Raw genomic sequence first — 15,706 nt, 5'->3', positions numbered from 1 at the left:
TTATAATTTTTTAAAATTTTTGCACAAAATAAAATAAACAATATAATTTTTTCAAATTTTAAAATAAAAATAATATTAAAAAAATATATTTTAATAATATTTTATTCAACTTTTAACTTTAATCTCAATTTATCTTATCTCATTTGCAACAAACGAGGCCTAAAAGTCTTTGGGTAAATTTATTTAGGCGTCGAAACCTCTCTGCATGATATGATATGTAGCAAGAATTCCTACTGAATAATTTCGAAGCTATGAAGTCAAGTTAGCTCTCTCCCCTCTCTCGTTCTCTTGAATATTTCATTGATAAAGACAAATTATACGCAACATTCACGTCCATGGGTCTTAAACCTTAAAAAAACACCGCAAATGGGAGAAGAAAGAAGATGGGAGAGGGAAGAAGAAGAAAAAGAAGAGAAATAAGAGAAGAAGAAGAAAGAAGAGAGAGCTGAGGAGATGAAAGCGAGGGAAAAATTAATGAAATGGGTAGTGTTTTTCAATGTATATATTAAGTTATTAAGTGATATGCAACCTGGCCACACACATATATATAAAGAGATGAATCCCGCTTGCACCCGTCCCCTGTGCGGGCGGGTTGCCCACATCTGGGATCCATGGAAGGGGCAGTGATAATCTTTGGTGGTAGAGGAGGAGGCTCAGAAGAATTTGGCTCTGCGTTTTTCTCTAACAAGGGTTGAATATTGCACCCAGTAAATTACATAGACCATGATGTCATATGGGGAAAAAAAATAAGGGATCAAGATAAGAAGAATATGCTGCAGAAGTAATAAACACAACAAGGTTGTATAAATGAAACCTACTATTAAACCAATAATCTGTGAGGATGTAATTTACAAACGTGCATTTCTATGAGGCTCATGAAGAAATATTCAGAGCCAGAGGCCAGAGGCCACAGGCCTATTGCAAGCCGTGCAATGAGAAGCAGTAATCTAAGTTCTAACAAGGAAACATGGTCTTGCCGATTGCAATAATATAAACCGGCAAGAGAATATAAAATGAAAAAAAGAATGCCAGAGTCTCAGGCCTTTTTCACTGTATGCTACAAAGACAAGAAGCTGCCAAGCAGTGATATGTGCATTAGGAAAGCAATCACGCTTATTACAATCTCCTTGTAAGGCTCATTTTGCACTGAACTGCTCTCACTTATCTGTCCAGCATTGACATATTCACTTTTCCCAGCACTTGTAGTTGCAGAGACATTTACTGACATTGAGCCTAATTTGATTAATTCAAAAGTGAGGAATTAGAGTTTGTTACAAAGTTGGGGGATCTTCTTGATTAATTTATAGATATGTTTCCCGATATGAGAATTTATTAAAATCAGCTCATGCCTTTCTTTAATGATTATGTTTTCAGTTCATATATTAAGGAAATTAAACATTTTACATCCGTATGGTGTCCAAAAGGCTCTTTACAGATGAGATCATGAAACTTACAGTCATAGTTAGCCCATCCTATTCGTTGACCAGCCAAATCATAAACAAATATTTTGTCTCTGAGGACAAGGTCTGCAAAATATTGTGATATTGTTATCTTAAAAGCACAAAAACAATCCAAAAAATAATAAATAAACTAGTTTAAGCACCAGGTAGTAAAAAAGAAGATTTGCAATAACTACAGTGAATCTAACAAATCAAATGTGAAAATTAGCCTCAATTGGGGGGGAAATGGAAAGAAGGGCAATGAAATTTTCCAGTGACATGCAAAAGCCAAATTAGAGCAGCTGATGCAGAAGCATGCTTATGTAATCGAAAGAGAATATCAGTATCTCATGCATACTATCATCTAAAACCAAAATAATATGCTTCAAAAGAAACATGATTTGACTTTAAGGTTATTAGGAACCGTTTAAGGTTTCAATATTTGACAGAATGTAAACATTTCAATTAAGTGGCGTCAGCCAAGGTCATCAATTAAAGAGAGATGCTTCATCCACAAATACATATCACAAAAGTAAACTCATAAATTGATGCGGCTTATTGTGATAAGTCAGATTGTAAAGTTCATTTTAGCATAAAGTAAACCTAACGTATCACATCAAGCCACATCGGTACATGAGTTTACTTTTGTGAGATTCCTTTGTGAATGTAGCACCTCTCTCAATTAAATCAAAGTTTCTTGTTAGTCTTCATACCTCCTAAAATTGTTATCCCTTGACCCTGTATTTTCTGTAATCCAATGCACCACACTGCAGAGCTACCCTGTAAAATGGATTCATCAAAATTAAAGATTAAAACCAGCAAGCCATCATTCAGCATACTGTGATAAGATAGAAACCGAACTACATATTGGGAGTGCTACAAAGCTTCATAGCTTGTTTGGGTTATTCAAAAGATACCACGGCCGTTGATTGGGTGGCAATAGTTGCGGCTAGATTCACACTAGGAAATATACAAGCAAGACATTATTTAAGTAGCCAGTATTAGGAATCTTATTTCAGTGTATAAAAGGAACAACTGGAATGCAAATAGCACTGCCAAGATGGGGTTACTACAGGACGTCAAATCTGGTCATGCAATATTCCTGATGCCATTAATGGATTTAAAGTGAGAGGCGAGTTGCACTGCATATATGCATGCTAATTTTCCCGCAAGTTTGGAGAAGGGAAAGAGTGGTTAAATAGTCATACTTAGAAGTTAACATTCTAAACATATTTTCAAAAGCCTGAAATAGAACACGGAGCCAAATAATCAAAGCACATGGAACTAATGGAAGGGAATGTTCAAAGGAATAGGGTAAATTGCTTCCCGCTCCAACTCACCTCTGATTTATATGCAAAAGCAAATATTCAGACCAATCCTCAACAATTAAAAAAAGAATAGGAAGATCAAAATTTCAAAACTCACAACGGAATTTTGCTGTAGGAGATAATCCTGAGGTCTTAGAATCATGGATGCGCCACCAGCAAAGTTTAAACTAACTTGAGGAAATACATCGGCGACACTGAATACAAAGTATGTGATAGTTCGGAGTTAAGATCATCTGAAAAGACTAACACTCTAGCAAGAAGGAACTGGGATGATATAAGCAGAAAGCAAACCTGGAGGTAATTAAATAACATTGATTTCCTTTGGAAAGAACTGGTTGTGCTGATTGTGAAACAACACTTGTTATCTGCATTATAAGAGGATCACATGCTTCAATTTGTTTTCCCAAATACATATATAATCACTCATGACCAAAAGCTATTATTTTCTCAACCATCCGAAAGACATATTAACAAGTAAAAGCTCTGCAGTCGTAAAATATTTCTCTCAAAAATAGCATACTAAGTAGTTTATTAAGCAACAAGAAATTTCTCAATAGAAACATACAGCACCGACGAAAGGATTGTACGCTTCTTCTGCAAGGTATGCCAAAGTTGTCCCAGAATCAACTATGGTTCCTCGGTTGCTTGATGTTGCAAATACCTCTGGATCAATGGATAATGTTTGGCCATTGACAGAAATGCTCTGAAGATTCAAATTATAATGAGGCCTGAAATTTTGAACAGACAAGTGATCAGTCAAACTGACTGCAGTCAAGTTTTATAGGATACAATCTTTCGAAGCACTTATTACAAAACAAAAATGGACAAGATAACAAAAACTTTGACATATTATATTTGAGTTGAAACCTACAAATGTTCAGGAGACCTACAGGCACTAGATGCTCCAAAGAAAACCTCTCCAAATTAAGAGTTCTGAAGTGGCTTTCTTACTCAGCTGCACTAGTTTTTTTTTTCCTTTTAATTTAAAATAAATTGTAAATAGATCAGGGAGTGTGCCCCTGCATCTCAAAGACAGCTATTTAATTTTCAAGCCAAGTAGTGCAGCTCAAGTGACTTTTTCAGAGCACTCCTTTTGGGGTGGGGTTTGGAGCTTTTGCTTAATGGGCTTCATATACTTCTTTTCTTCCAGCGAATAAACTTGTAGAAGAAAATTAAGAATCTGAGGTAAAATGGTTCGCGTGATCCAAGTTGGTTTGTCAGTTCAAAGTAATTCGTGATAGGTATCTGCCCCTTCTGTGTTTATCAACTCAAAATAAAGTTGGAAAGCCAGAGCTTGACTCTCACACTGATTTTAACACATCAATTAGCATCCCAATTCCCCAAGACAGATTCGGTTCACAGTTATTAACACTAAGACATCGTAAACATATTTTCGAAGCCATACACAAGGTTTTTCTAACCATCTTGCAAAGTTCAAGAATATTGTGGGTTGATATCCTTTGTCATAGTGAACTCATAAGATCAAGCCAACACACGAACTTGCTCAGGGCACTATCCAAGAGCATAGCAAGGACTACCTACCAACTGTTGGTACTGAACATAATGAACCAAATAAAATGAAAAAAAAAATGAGATCTTCTGAACATAAGGTGATAAAAGTTTTTAACAAAAAATACTCAAACCTACAAAGAAAGTCAAAACCACACCATCCCCATCTCCTTCAACTATTTGAGCCACATCTTCTTACCCTCCGGCATTTGCGATGCCCATGAGACCGTTTCCCTTTTTTAAAACAAACTTATTTAAGCAACATGGCAGCCAAATTCGTGAATATGCTAATCCTTTATAGCTTAAAATGGGGTCCCACCACAACGTGAAAAATCTAGGAATCTAATATTTTCAGATTTGTGAATTGAAAACATTACCAACAACTTACATAACAAAGATCCCTCAAAGCATAACAAACTCAAAGGAATGGAGAATCTTAATAATTACTAGTTACAATATACAATTAAAGGCAAACTATTACTTGGGCTGCACCTTTTCTTTCTATTATATATTTTCACCCAACCTTTCAGACAAGTCCCTGTGTTGATTTAAGTAAAGAAGAAACTTTTGAACCCCAAAATAGGCAACAATTTGCATATGTTAAACTGATGCGAACCATATGACCTCCAAGATACCATTACAAAGTTCGTGATGTTTCAACAATAATCTTCGTTGGCAATGATTAAAATAAAAAAGAGAGAGAGTGAGACACTCTTGCAGCAGTCCCTTTAAAAACTGTTAGAATCACAAGGATGATAAAGCACCATTGATCATAAATACAGAAAACTACCTGTCTCAATATCTTTCAATCATGGAAGCTGTGAAAAGTCATATACGTACAATATGTTTTGTATTGAAACCTATAAAACAAAATTTCTGAAAACGCATGAAGAAGTCAAGCTAAAATCCATGACTGTTTCTTCATACAATTTACATTTGTTGAAGATAACTTGGAGCAAAATAAAGTATTTAATGACACATTGCAGAATATTAGCTGCAGCAAATTATTTCTGAAGAAAAAGAACATACTGTGATGGGACAAGTGGACTGTAAACTATATTAGGCTCCACGATTTCACCGAACACCAATAAACCACCACCAGCATCGTCCCCTCTCAAGCAGTGGGAGAATACTTTTGGTGCCACTCCCCGTGAAGAAAGTTGTGAGATGACAGACATCTCCTGTTGTCCAAACCCGAAGATCCCATCAACTGCTCTATCTGATTTTGTCAAGTCTCCTGTCTGCGAAGTGCTACACCTGTTTCATGATCCACTACCTGAGGCAATGACTACCAAGCTCGTACCATATACCAAAAAAGAATACTACTTAGTCTCAAAAAACATGATGGCTCACCCAAAAACAACAGGAGCTGAAGAATTTGTGGTCACTGAACCCCCAAGAATTGCGTCGAAATGCATCAAGTCTGATACATAATAGCCCAATGTCCCACTGCCATCTCCATACTGGAATGCGTATGCGCACTGATTGTTCTGACTAGAGCAAGTGGCATCTGATGATTGAACTCCAACACTGCATCTCTGGTCTGTACAAGAGATCAATGAAGCTGTTGATGAGCTCCCAGGATCGAAGAATTCGAGCTGAATCTGTAAGAAAAACAAGCAACTGTATTGAAAATTCATAGCAGTATATTGCTCCTATTGTGGGACGTAACCATATAAAATAAAGAATATGAGTGAGGAAAAGTGATACTTGGAGTCCACTCGTTTCGGGGCAACCATTGCAGCCGCTACAACTAACCCACAAAACATCACTTCCCGTATCAATCTGCACATAGAATTCTCTTGGAGGGGAACCCAATTGCACTTTGGTGAAATAAAGCCTATTATAAAGGCACAAATCAGTCAAATTTTGATGAAAAATCTCCTGCAAATTACAGAGAAACACAGAGAACCGAAGGCAAACCAAAAATAAGCGAAAGAAAGAGGGAAGAAATAGTAATAGAAGAGAATGAGTTTTTGTACTAAGAACTAACGCACACAAGAAAGGGGGAAAGGAAAAAAAAGGAACCAATAGAGAGAAGAATTTACAAATTTAGAAACTGAAAAACTTGCACTATATAAGAAGCAGATAAGAAATATATAAACAAACGTAGAACATCAGAATCCCATCAATAAGAAAACCGACAAAAATAAACAACTCAAAATGATAGCCCATGCTCCAAAATCAATCAAACCCACAGAAAATCCAAACTCGCTCCAACACCATCGCATCAGAAACAAAAGACACTACGACATGAAACACCACCCATAACTCAACATCCAAAATCATATTAAGAAAAAGCACGCGCGCACACATGTCTATCAAATAATTACCCGACGATGTACGGATCGTAGGTACCCTGGACGGGAAAATCGATGACACCACCAGAAGACGACTGCAACATTCTTCCATGCCTGGCCATGTCCCGAGCCCTGAGTTCGCTCAATTCGACTCGTTGGCCAACCGGAAACGCTCTCTCCAGCTTCAGAGTCGCCGGGAAGCCGCACATAACCAAAGCAGCAGGCAACAGCGCCACCGCGATCAGAATACCGGCGGTAATAGTCACCGCCATTTCTAGCAGCTCTCTCTCTCTCTCTCTCTCAGTTTTTCTCCTAATGGCAGTCACATATATATATATATATATATATATAATATACGTAAAAGAATTTTTCAACGGCGAAATTTAAATTATAAATTCAGCATAGAAATAGGAGGCAAGGATTGAAGTCAGAGTTATTCATCATCTTTTCGTGAGAAGAGTTCCAGAAAGAGAGAGAAGAGAGAGGAAAGGTACGGCACAACAGCCCATAACAGAAGTTTAAAAAACAAACCTTAAGAGAATTAGCCTTGGTTTCATCATTTTCATCTTTAAAATTTGATGAAAACTATATATTTTTCATAAATCAAAAACCTTCCCATCCATAACTCCACATTGGATTAACCATTGGATTCATCAAAATAATAATATAATATTATATTTTTTATAAGAATATTTTTAATTTATTTTTTTCATATTTTACAATTGCAATAACTATATGTTAATTAATAATTTAATTTGATACTTAAATTATGTTTCCCAACTTAAATATATTGTGGCTCAAAATTGGAAAATAATAATTTAAGTAAATAAAATAATAGTTATAGAGTGTGAATAATGAGTCTTTAAATTTGAAGATGAATTAGAATGTATTGTAGCTCAAAGTTTCAGATTTTAGTATTTGGTGAATCCAATGCAGTGATTTTAAACATAAATTCATCAAATTTTAAAGATTGAACTCATTTGATGAGTCCAATACCAATGCTCTACTTCGTATTACTGTTTATAATATTAGATTTGATACTCATTATTCTAATATACCACACATTATATTTTTTTATTATTTTTTTAATTTTTAATTTTATTCTTTATAAATTTATTTATTTTTTTATTTATCATCCATACACTATATATTTAATAAGAAAAAAATAATAATATATAATATATAATACAAAAATAATAAATAAATTTTTTCTTATAACCTACACACAAACATATATAAATATATATATATTTATATATGTTTCTTTCCTTCTGTCCTCGTGTTTGGTGAACTGCACCATCAAGCTCCTTTTTCTTTTTCTTTTCCCGGAAAATACAATCATGCGCGTACTTGCTACGCCTTTTTTCTTCCTTTTATTTGTATTTCTTTAATGATATTCTTCTTTATCAAAGTTGTTAACATATTAACTTATGTAGTGTATGACATGATATCTTATAAAAATGGTATTTCTCAATTTCTCTTGTTCATTTTAGTTATAAGAGTTTGTATTTTATAATAGGATTTCAAGAATTTGATATTCTCAATTAAGAAAGCCGAACATATCAAATGGACAAAGAAATTCTATAAAAATAAACTGATAAATTGACGTAAGTTAATGTGGTACGTTAGATTATAAAACTATTTTTATTATAAAATAAATCTAACGTATTATATAAAATCATATAAAAAAAAACTTGATTTTGACGTCCTAAACAGTTAAAGCCCTAAAAAGGAAAATGATAAAAAAAATATAAAAATATGTTGGCCTAATATTCCATGTAGATATTCCTAAACCAGTACTGTCTATATCCTAAATTTGAAATGCAAGACAAAAATATTCATAACTTTGGATTTTAGTAATTAGTGCCTATTTTCTTTTTCTTTTTCTTTTTAGCTGTTAGTGCACCCATCCTAAGTACACCACAACCATATATTATAAGCTATAATAATTTTGAGATGAAAATAGGTTGTTGGTGCCGTACGCGTTATAATAATAAAAGTAAACGAATTAAAACGGCATGTAGTTTGATTGATTCATGATTCACCTCCATCTTAAATGAGCTTCTCCCAATTGGTAGTGTGATACGATTTTACTATACTTCAGTCACTATTTATTCTTATATTTTATATTTAACAATTTTTTTATAAGATATAAAATAATAAATAATAACTGATGAGAATAATTATTCACATATATATACGTGTATGCTTGTTTCTGTTGGAGTCATTTCCAAGCATCAATTGCTTCTTCTTTTTCTTTTCATTTAGTAAAGCTTCCTTCATAAATCAATGGTTGTTAGAGATTCTCACAAATAAATTAAAATCTTGATATTCTTTTATATTAAACTCATTCTTTCTTTCCCATAATTTTATTTTTGTGAGTAATGTTATTCATCCTAGATTTTATCATTCTAATTATATTAGTTGATATGACATTTAAAACAGTGTTACTAGAGATGATACATTTTATTTTTAATTATTATTTATTATTTATTATTATCAATTATAAACGTTAATACGGTACATTTTACGATTGTTCATTTAAGTGGTTTATGCATAAAGTCATACTCGAAGTGTTACTACTATATTAACGGCTCATTTGGATTTAGAAAATATTTTATCGCATCTCATGATTATTATAATTTTTTTAAATTCTCACATAAAATATAATAGACAATTCAATTTTTTTAATTCTCAATTTAATTTTTTCAAATCTCAAATCAATAATAATATTAAAAAATAATATTTTATTTAACTTTTAATTTTTATCTAAAATTATCTTATTTTATCTCACTATTCAGATCAACCCAAAATACGATAGAGAAGATAAAATTTAAAATAAAGAACAAAATCTGAACACAAATGCATTGCATGCTTTGGATTAAAAAAATCTCAAAAAAAGTGTCAAAATAATTTTTAAATGAGTAAAGAATAATGATCCAATCACATTACTAGTGAAAATGATTGAGAGTGTTTATAAACAGTAACCAAACCTGCCCTGATGAGCTTTTGAATGGGAATAGCAAAAGTACAATTTCGTACGTGGAATGATAGAGCAATAAAAAGGTATCAATATTGAGAGCTCTTCTTATTTATCAGACAATTTTAAGTGTCGGTAGAAAGTGAAGTTTTGCTTTGACCCTACCAACATCACTTTCCTTAACCCATAACCCAAAAACACTTAATTTTGACATTTTATATTTTAATTTTTTTACTTAATAATTAAAAAAATTATCTATTAGTGTATTGATATATTTTTTAAAAATATTTAAAAATAATAAAAAAATATAAATAAAAAAATAAATTTATACTAGTGGCATGCCCAACCGTAATGCTAGCGGCGGCCTGGCACTAAAGTCTCGTTTATTTTCAGAGATGAGATGAGATTAAAGTTAAAAAGTTGAATAAAATATTGTTAGAGTATATTTTTTAATATTATTTTTGTTTTAAGATTTAAAAAAGTTGAATTGTTTATTTTATTTTATATTGAAAGTTGAGAAAGTTGTAATGATTAGATGAGATGAAATGAGATATTTTTTCAAAACAAACGAGACCTAACCATTCTTTCCACTTTATCAGAACCCAATGCACAATTATTTTCACATTTTACTTTCCATGCCTTCTTCCATAAAAGCAAAATGCAGTCCAACTTCTTTCTCTTTTACTTTCTATAAATAATTGCCAAAAGATGACCCAAAATCAAATATATATGTTTAAAGCCAAAGCTGGTCTTGCCTTTTTCTTTAAATGGTGAGTCTACCCTTAATGCTCTCTGAATTTTTACAGTGTACACATATTTTAGTGGCATGATTAGTATGGATAAATATTTATACAAATTAGTAAAGAGTAAATACACCCAAATTAATTATTAGTTATTTTATACATGAGAGAAAAATACTTTTTTTTAAATAGGATTAACATAATTAAAATAATAAAGAATAATTCATAGATGTTAAAGAAAAATAATTAATTTATTTTAAAATGTCATTGTTATAATTTAATTCATAGATTAAAATAAAGTCTACAAATCAGGCTTGGATAGATACTTTATAGTGGTGGCATTGTTGTAATTTAGACTGCTGGCCGCAAAAAAGAGCAGAAGTGGGCAAAGTAGTAGCCGAAGAAGCCTTAAGGCCTAAGGATTAGGGTTTCATCATGTGTTTAACCTTTTAAATGTTATTTTATTTGAAAATATTCATTAAAAGTTGTTGGATGTTAAAAATAATGAGAAGTTCGGCTCATCGATCATTATTTATTCTTATATTTTATAATTATAATTTTTTTTATAAAATATAAAATATTTTTTTATAAAATATGAAGTGTGAAATAATAAATAATGATTAATAAAAATAATTTTTTAAAATTAATAATTGAGTGTAACCATGACAGATGGCTTAATATATATTAGTAATGATAAAGTGAGAGATATATTTCTTGTTATTTTTTTATTTTTTGGGTTTCTTTTTGCCCCTCCATTATCATCAAAATATCTTTGAGCACCAAACCAATAATTGCATCCTATACGAGAAATATGTGCCCCCACAAAATATTGTCATTTATGTATACTTTAAATAAAATTGACAGCATGTAATTGTTATATATATATATATATATATAAACTTAAATGTCTTGGCTTCAATAGTACTTGGATTTATTGGATTAAGGAGTGTATCACTACAATCTCATATTCGATAGTCATCAATGGAAACCCCCATGATTTTTTTATCCTTCAAGAGGCTTTAGGCAGGGGGACCATTTCTCCCACTTTCTCTTTATAGTAGGTTCAGAAGCTCTCTCCAGGTTCATACTAAGGCAGGAACAAACTGAGTCTATTAAAGGTGTTAGTATCTGCAGGAATGGACCTTCTCTCTCACATCTGTTGTTTGATAATGATCTAATTCTATTTGGATCTGCCAACTGTAATACTGCTTCAGCCTTTGCAAGAACACTTAATACTTATTCTCAATGGTCGGGGCAAAAACTCAAAGTCCTCCATTCAGTTCAACAACAACAGTAGACAATAAATCAAAAGAGATATCAGGAATATTCTTCATTTCAAGATCTCCTCCTCTAAGATTAAATATCTAGGAGTGCCTCTCAACTCTGGCAGTCCAATGAAATCACATCTTAGTGATATCTTGGTTAAAACTCAAGAAAAACTTGCAGGATGGAAATCAAAACTCATTTCTCAAGCCAGGAGAACCACACTTATCAGAGATGTAGCAAGCACAATACATTCTTATACTATGGCCACAACTTTGATACCTGTAAACATGGCAAAAAAAATTGATCGTGTATTGATGAGGTTTTGGTGGGGATTTGAAACTCACAAGAAACACAAATATACTCCCAAAGCGTGGTCTTCTATTTGCCTGCCCAAATCTATGGGAGGCTTAGGTATCAGGCTCACATCCCACTTCAATAAAGTTCTTGTTGGCAAATTAGTTTGGCATCTTATCAGTAATGAAGCAAGTGCATGGAAAACATCAATTTTGAACAAATATATGACACACAATGACTGGGCGACTATTAAGGCCAAAGCCTCAGATTCAAGATTTTGGAAATGCCTGATAAAACAAAAGGATTTCATCTTGTCAAGTGTCATCATTTAGATTAATAATGGCACTGCTACTCATGTGTGGTCTGACCCTTGGCTCCCTCGGCTACATCCTTCACTCCCTACACCACAAAGTCAAGGTACACATCAACATCCAAATCTTAGAGTTGCTGAGTTAACACTTGAAAATCCTAGAAGATGGAACACGCTCCTTTTGAACACTGTTTTCACCTGCAACAATTGCAGCAATACAAAGCATTCACCTTTCTCAATATCAATTCCATAATATCATGGATTTGCCCAAATGGAAATATCACTCTTCAGGTAATTATAGTGTAAAGTCTGCTTATGCAGCTTTAGTTCTCAACACAAATACAAGCACACATGATGTCCCATGGAAGAATTTGTGGGCTGTTAAATTGCAGGATCGATTGAAACTTTTCCTATGGAAATTTACAATGAAATCCTTCCCACTAAACTATCTCTCAATCACTATCTTCCACTAACAGAAGATCAGGTTCTTTGTCCTCTTTGTCATATGGAGAATGAAAATCTGGATCACTTTTTCCTCAATTGTACTTTCTATAGAATTTTGTGGAGAAATGCCCCATGGCCACTTGATATAACTTGTTTCAAGCAAGCTAGAATCAGGAATTGGGTCAATATTATCCTAAACCCATCAGACAAATTAAAGATCCCTGCTTCTGAAGCTTATAACTTTCAGCTTTTCTTTATATTAGCTATGGATAACTTATGGTTTATAAGGAATCAAATCACACACAACATTGCAAACCATACAATCCACTACTTCATAACAAAAACGCAGGATCTATATAGAGAACATGACAAGGCCTGGGAGTTGCAGTGCATAGAATCACATCATAGTTGGAGTCCCCCTCAATCTGAGGATACCTTTGCCATCACCTTTGATGTGGCAGTTAGAAACGATAGAAGCACTTCATTAGCAGCATGCAGAAATAGTCAATACACATTACAATTTGTTGTAGCACGCTACAATTGGAGTGTTGATCCAAACATCGGGGAAGCAATGGCTGCCTTCATAGGTGTCCAAGAAGCATATACAAGGAAGATTACTAAAGTTGTTTTTCAAGGAGACTCTCTAAATACAATACAGTCTATCAATAATCCTCATAAGGCCATTAATTGGGAAACAGAGGGGGTAGCTCGAGACACTCGATTTCTGCTTCAAGACTTTAAAGCATGGCAGGCAGAAAAAATACATCGATCTCAGAATCGATGCGCGCATTCGATTGCGCAATAGGCTCATTTCAACCTAGAGTTTGGAAATATCCCACTCATCAAAATACCCACTTGTTTGCTAGAATTTCCAAGTGGAAAAGACCCACTGATTGTAACATATTAGCTTTCAGTTTCTGTGCTTTATGTTTCTGTGTTGTAATAATCTGGTTTGCTTTTGTGCTGTAAGAACAATTTTAGTTTTTGGAATGAATCAACTACTTGTTGAGAAAAAAAAAAAAGAACACAACTCATTTTTTTTTTTTAATATGGTATCTCACATTTTTATTTATTTAAAAAGAGGTATACCATTTTTCTTGCAAAGACCTCATTGAAGGATACCATAATCATAGAAAGATAAGCCATGATGCTTCATAAGTTAAAAAGAAGAAAAAAAGGAAGCAAATTACAATTACAAATGGTTAAAAAAAAAAAGAGTATCTCTTAATCATTTAACCAACTATAACTTCGTGTATGTTTGGAATTGTGGTGAGTAATATAAATGTTAGTTTTAGGATTTTTAGTTGTAGAGTTTAAATAATAAGCTATGATAATAAAAAAAATTATTAAATGTTTAGTAACTATATGTCTAAAATACTTTCAAACATATTATATTTATTTGAAAACAATATAAAAAAAGCATTTTTTTATAAAAGGTCATTTGATTTTTTAAATATTATAACTATATCCTTAATAGAACTCAAATCTTATAATCCAATAAGTTATAGCGAAGAAAAAAGTCTAATAGGATTTTCAGCAAGTACAATAAAAAAAAAGTATCATTTAAAGGGAAAAATTGTAATTATCTTAAAGTTATAAGAATATTTTTGTTCATTAACAGTCTTTTTTAAAATTCTACATTATCCAAAAAAGAACTTTTGATACTTTTTCTAAAACGTGTTTTTAAATTTTTTTAAGATTAAAAATTATTTTAATATGTAACAACTAAATAATCTAATTTCAGCTTTTGAGATTATTTAAATACTTTTTATGACCCCTAATGCAACTCCAAATAAACCCTTCACTGAGCAGAATCATTGGTTAAAAACAAGCTCATAAAAGCTCTATTTTTTTAACAATTATTTTTACCCAACAACCTTAAAACGATACACAAACAGATGAAAGGCAGTGTCATAACATTGGATAATCATAATATCGTAGATCCAGAGAAGCCTGAAATGTTGACAAAATAATTGTAATACTCGAACTCGTTTACGATAAGACTTTTTTTTTATTACATGTAACACGACTTTATATTCCAATTATATATATATATATATATATATATATATATATATATATATAGTAGTTGTGATGATCTTGAAAGCCGAGAAAAAAAAAATTTACTTCTTATACCCTTGCATGTTTGGTCAAAAGATTTTCGGAATCTTTTCATATAAAAAAATCTGCATAAATGAATGGAATTTAATTGTCATAAATTGATTAATTTTATTCTTAGTTTGAAACGAGTAAGTACTACACATCTTATTGCCAAATGAGAAGTCATACGTATACAAAGAGTTTTGATAAAAGTATTTTTATAAATTGACGTGATTTCACGTGATCTGTTAAAATTATTTTATAATAAAATTAACTTTATAATTTCACATACTATGTCAAGACATTATATTTAATAAATTTACTTTTATAAAATTTATGCACAGTCATGTATCATTTTTTAGAGAAAGGAAAAAGATACACATCTATATAAAATGAAAAATATTAGTGGAATCCTTTAAACTTATCATTCAATTGTACCGCTGATGCATCTTAATTTTTTTTATTTTTTTCTTAATAATTAAGAATATTAAAAAAACACTTAAAAAATATAAAGAATAAAGAATAAAAAAATTTATAACTAACAATATACGAAGCGGTAAACGTTGACTTGCGCGGTCCGCTAGCATCATCCATATAAAATATAGTAGCGTGTGCTCATCAAGTTATGACGAACATCTCACTGGAAAATGAGTTTGGCAGTATTTATGCATGACACCGGTTTTGTTCAGTTGACATTAGATTCTCTCTAGTTTATTTTCAAAAAACTTTTCTATTTTTTTCATTTTATTTTATTTAATTATTATAAATTTTTTAAATTTTTATACAAAATAAATTAAACAATTCAACTTTTTTAAATCTTAAAATAAAAATAATATTAAAAAAATATATTTTAATAATATTTTATTTAACTTTCAACTTTTATATAAATTCATTTAATCTCATCTGTAAAAATAAACGAGGATGTTGTATTAATATCCCAACATAAATAGCATCGAAAAAACCTTGATTGTGACACATCTCGCGATATTAGGTTGC

At 31.8% G+C, this 15,706-nt stretch overlaps 1 protein-coding gene across 1 annotated transcript; it reads right to left on the bottom strand.

Moving 5' to 3' along the window:
- Nucleotides 1–787: 787 nt before the first annotated feature.
- On the bottom strand, nucleotides 788–6,908 carry LOC109000667 (aspartic proteinase-like protein 2). Its single transcript, XM_018977622.2, has 10 exons — nucleotides 6,610–6,908; nucleotides 5,987–6,116; nucleotides 5,630–5,880; nucleotides 5,306–5,533; nucleotides 3,333–3,495; nucleotides 3,059–3,132; nucleotides 2,865–2,961; nucleotides 2,153–2,219; nucleotides 1,455–1,526; nucleotides 788–1,233 (listed from the first exon to the last, which is right to left on the bottom strand). The coding sequence occupies exons 1-10, from the start codon at nucleotides 6,846–6,848 to the stop codon at nucleotides 1,058–1,060; spliced, it is 1,497 nt and encodes a 498-aa protein (XP_018833167.2). The 5' UTR covers nucleotides 6,849–6,908; the 3' UTR covers nucleotides 788–1,057.
- Between the last annotated feature and the right edge of the window lie 8,798 nt (nucleotides 6,909–15,706).

This window comes from Juglans regia, chromosome 14 (assembly GCF_001411555.2).
Source record: "Juglans regia cultivar Chandler chromosome 14, Walnut 2.0, whole genome shotgun sequence".
Classification (NCBI taxonomy): Eukaryota; Viridiplantae; Streptophyta; class Magnoliopsida; order Fagales; family Juglandaceae; genus Juglans; species Juglans regia.
The sequence above is the reverse complement of the archived record's forward strand: the minus strand, read 5'-3'. Positions and strand labels throughout refer to the sequence as shown.

Coding starts and splice junctions, on each gene's coding strand:
- LOC109000667 (XM_018977622.2), bottom strand. CDS start 6,848: ATGGCGGTGACTATTACCGCCGGTATTCTGATCGCGGTGGCGCTGTTG. Junction 5,881..5,986: donor CCGAAACGAGTGGACTCCAA/GTATCACTTTTC, acceptor TTTTTCTTACAG/ATTCAGCTCGAATTCTTCGA. Junction 3,496..5,305: donor AGTCCACTTGTCCCATCACA/GTATGTTCTTTT, acceptor TCAAAATTTCAG/GCCTCATTATAATTTGAATC.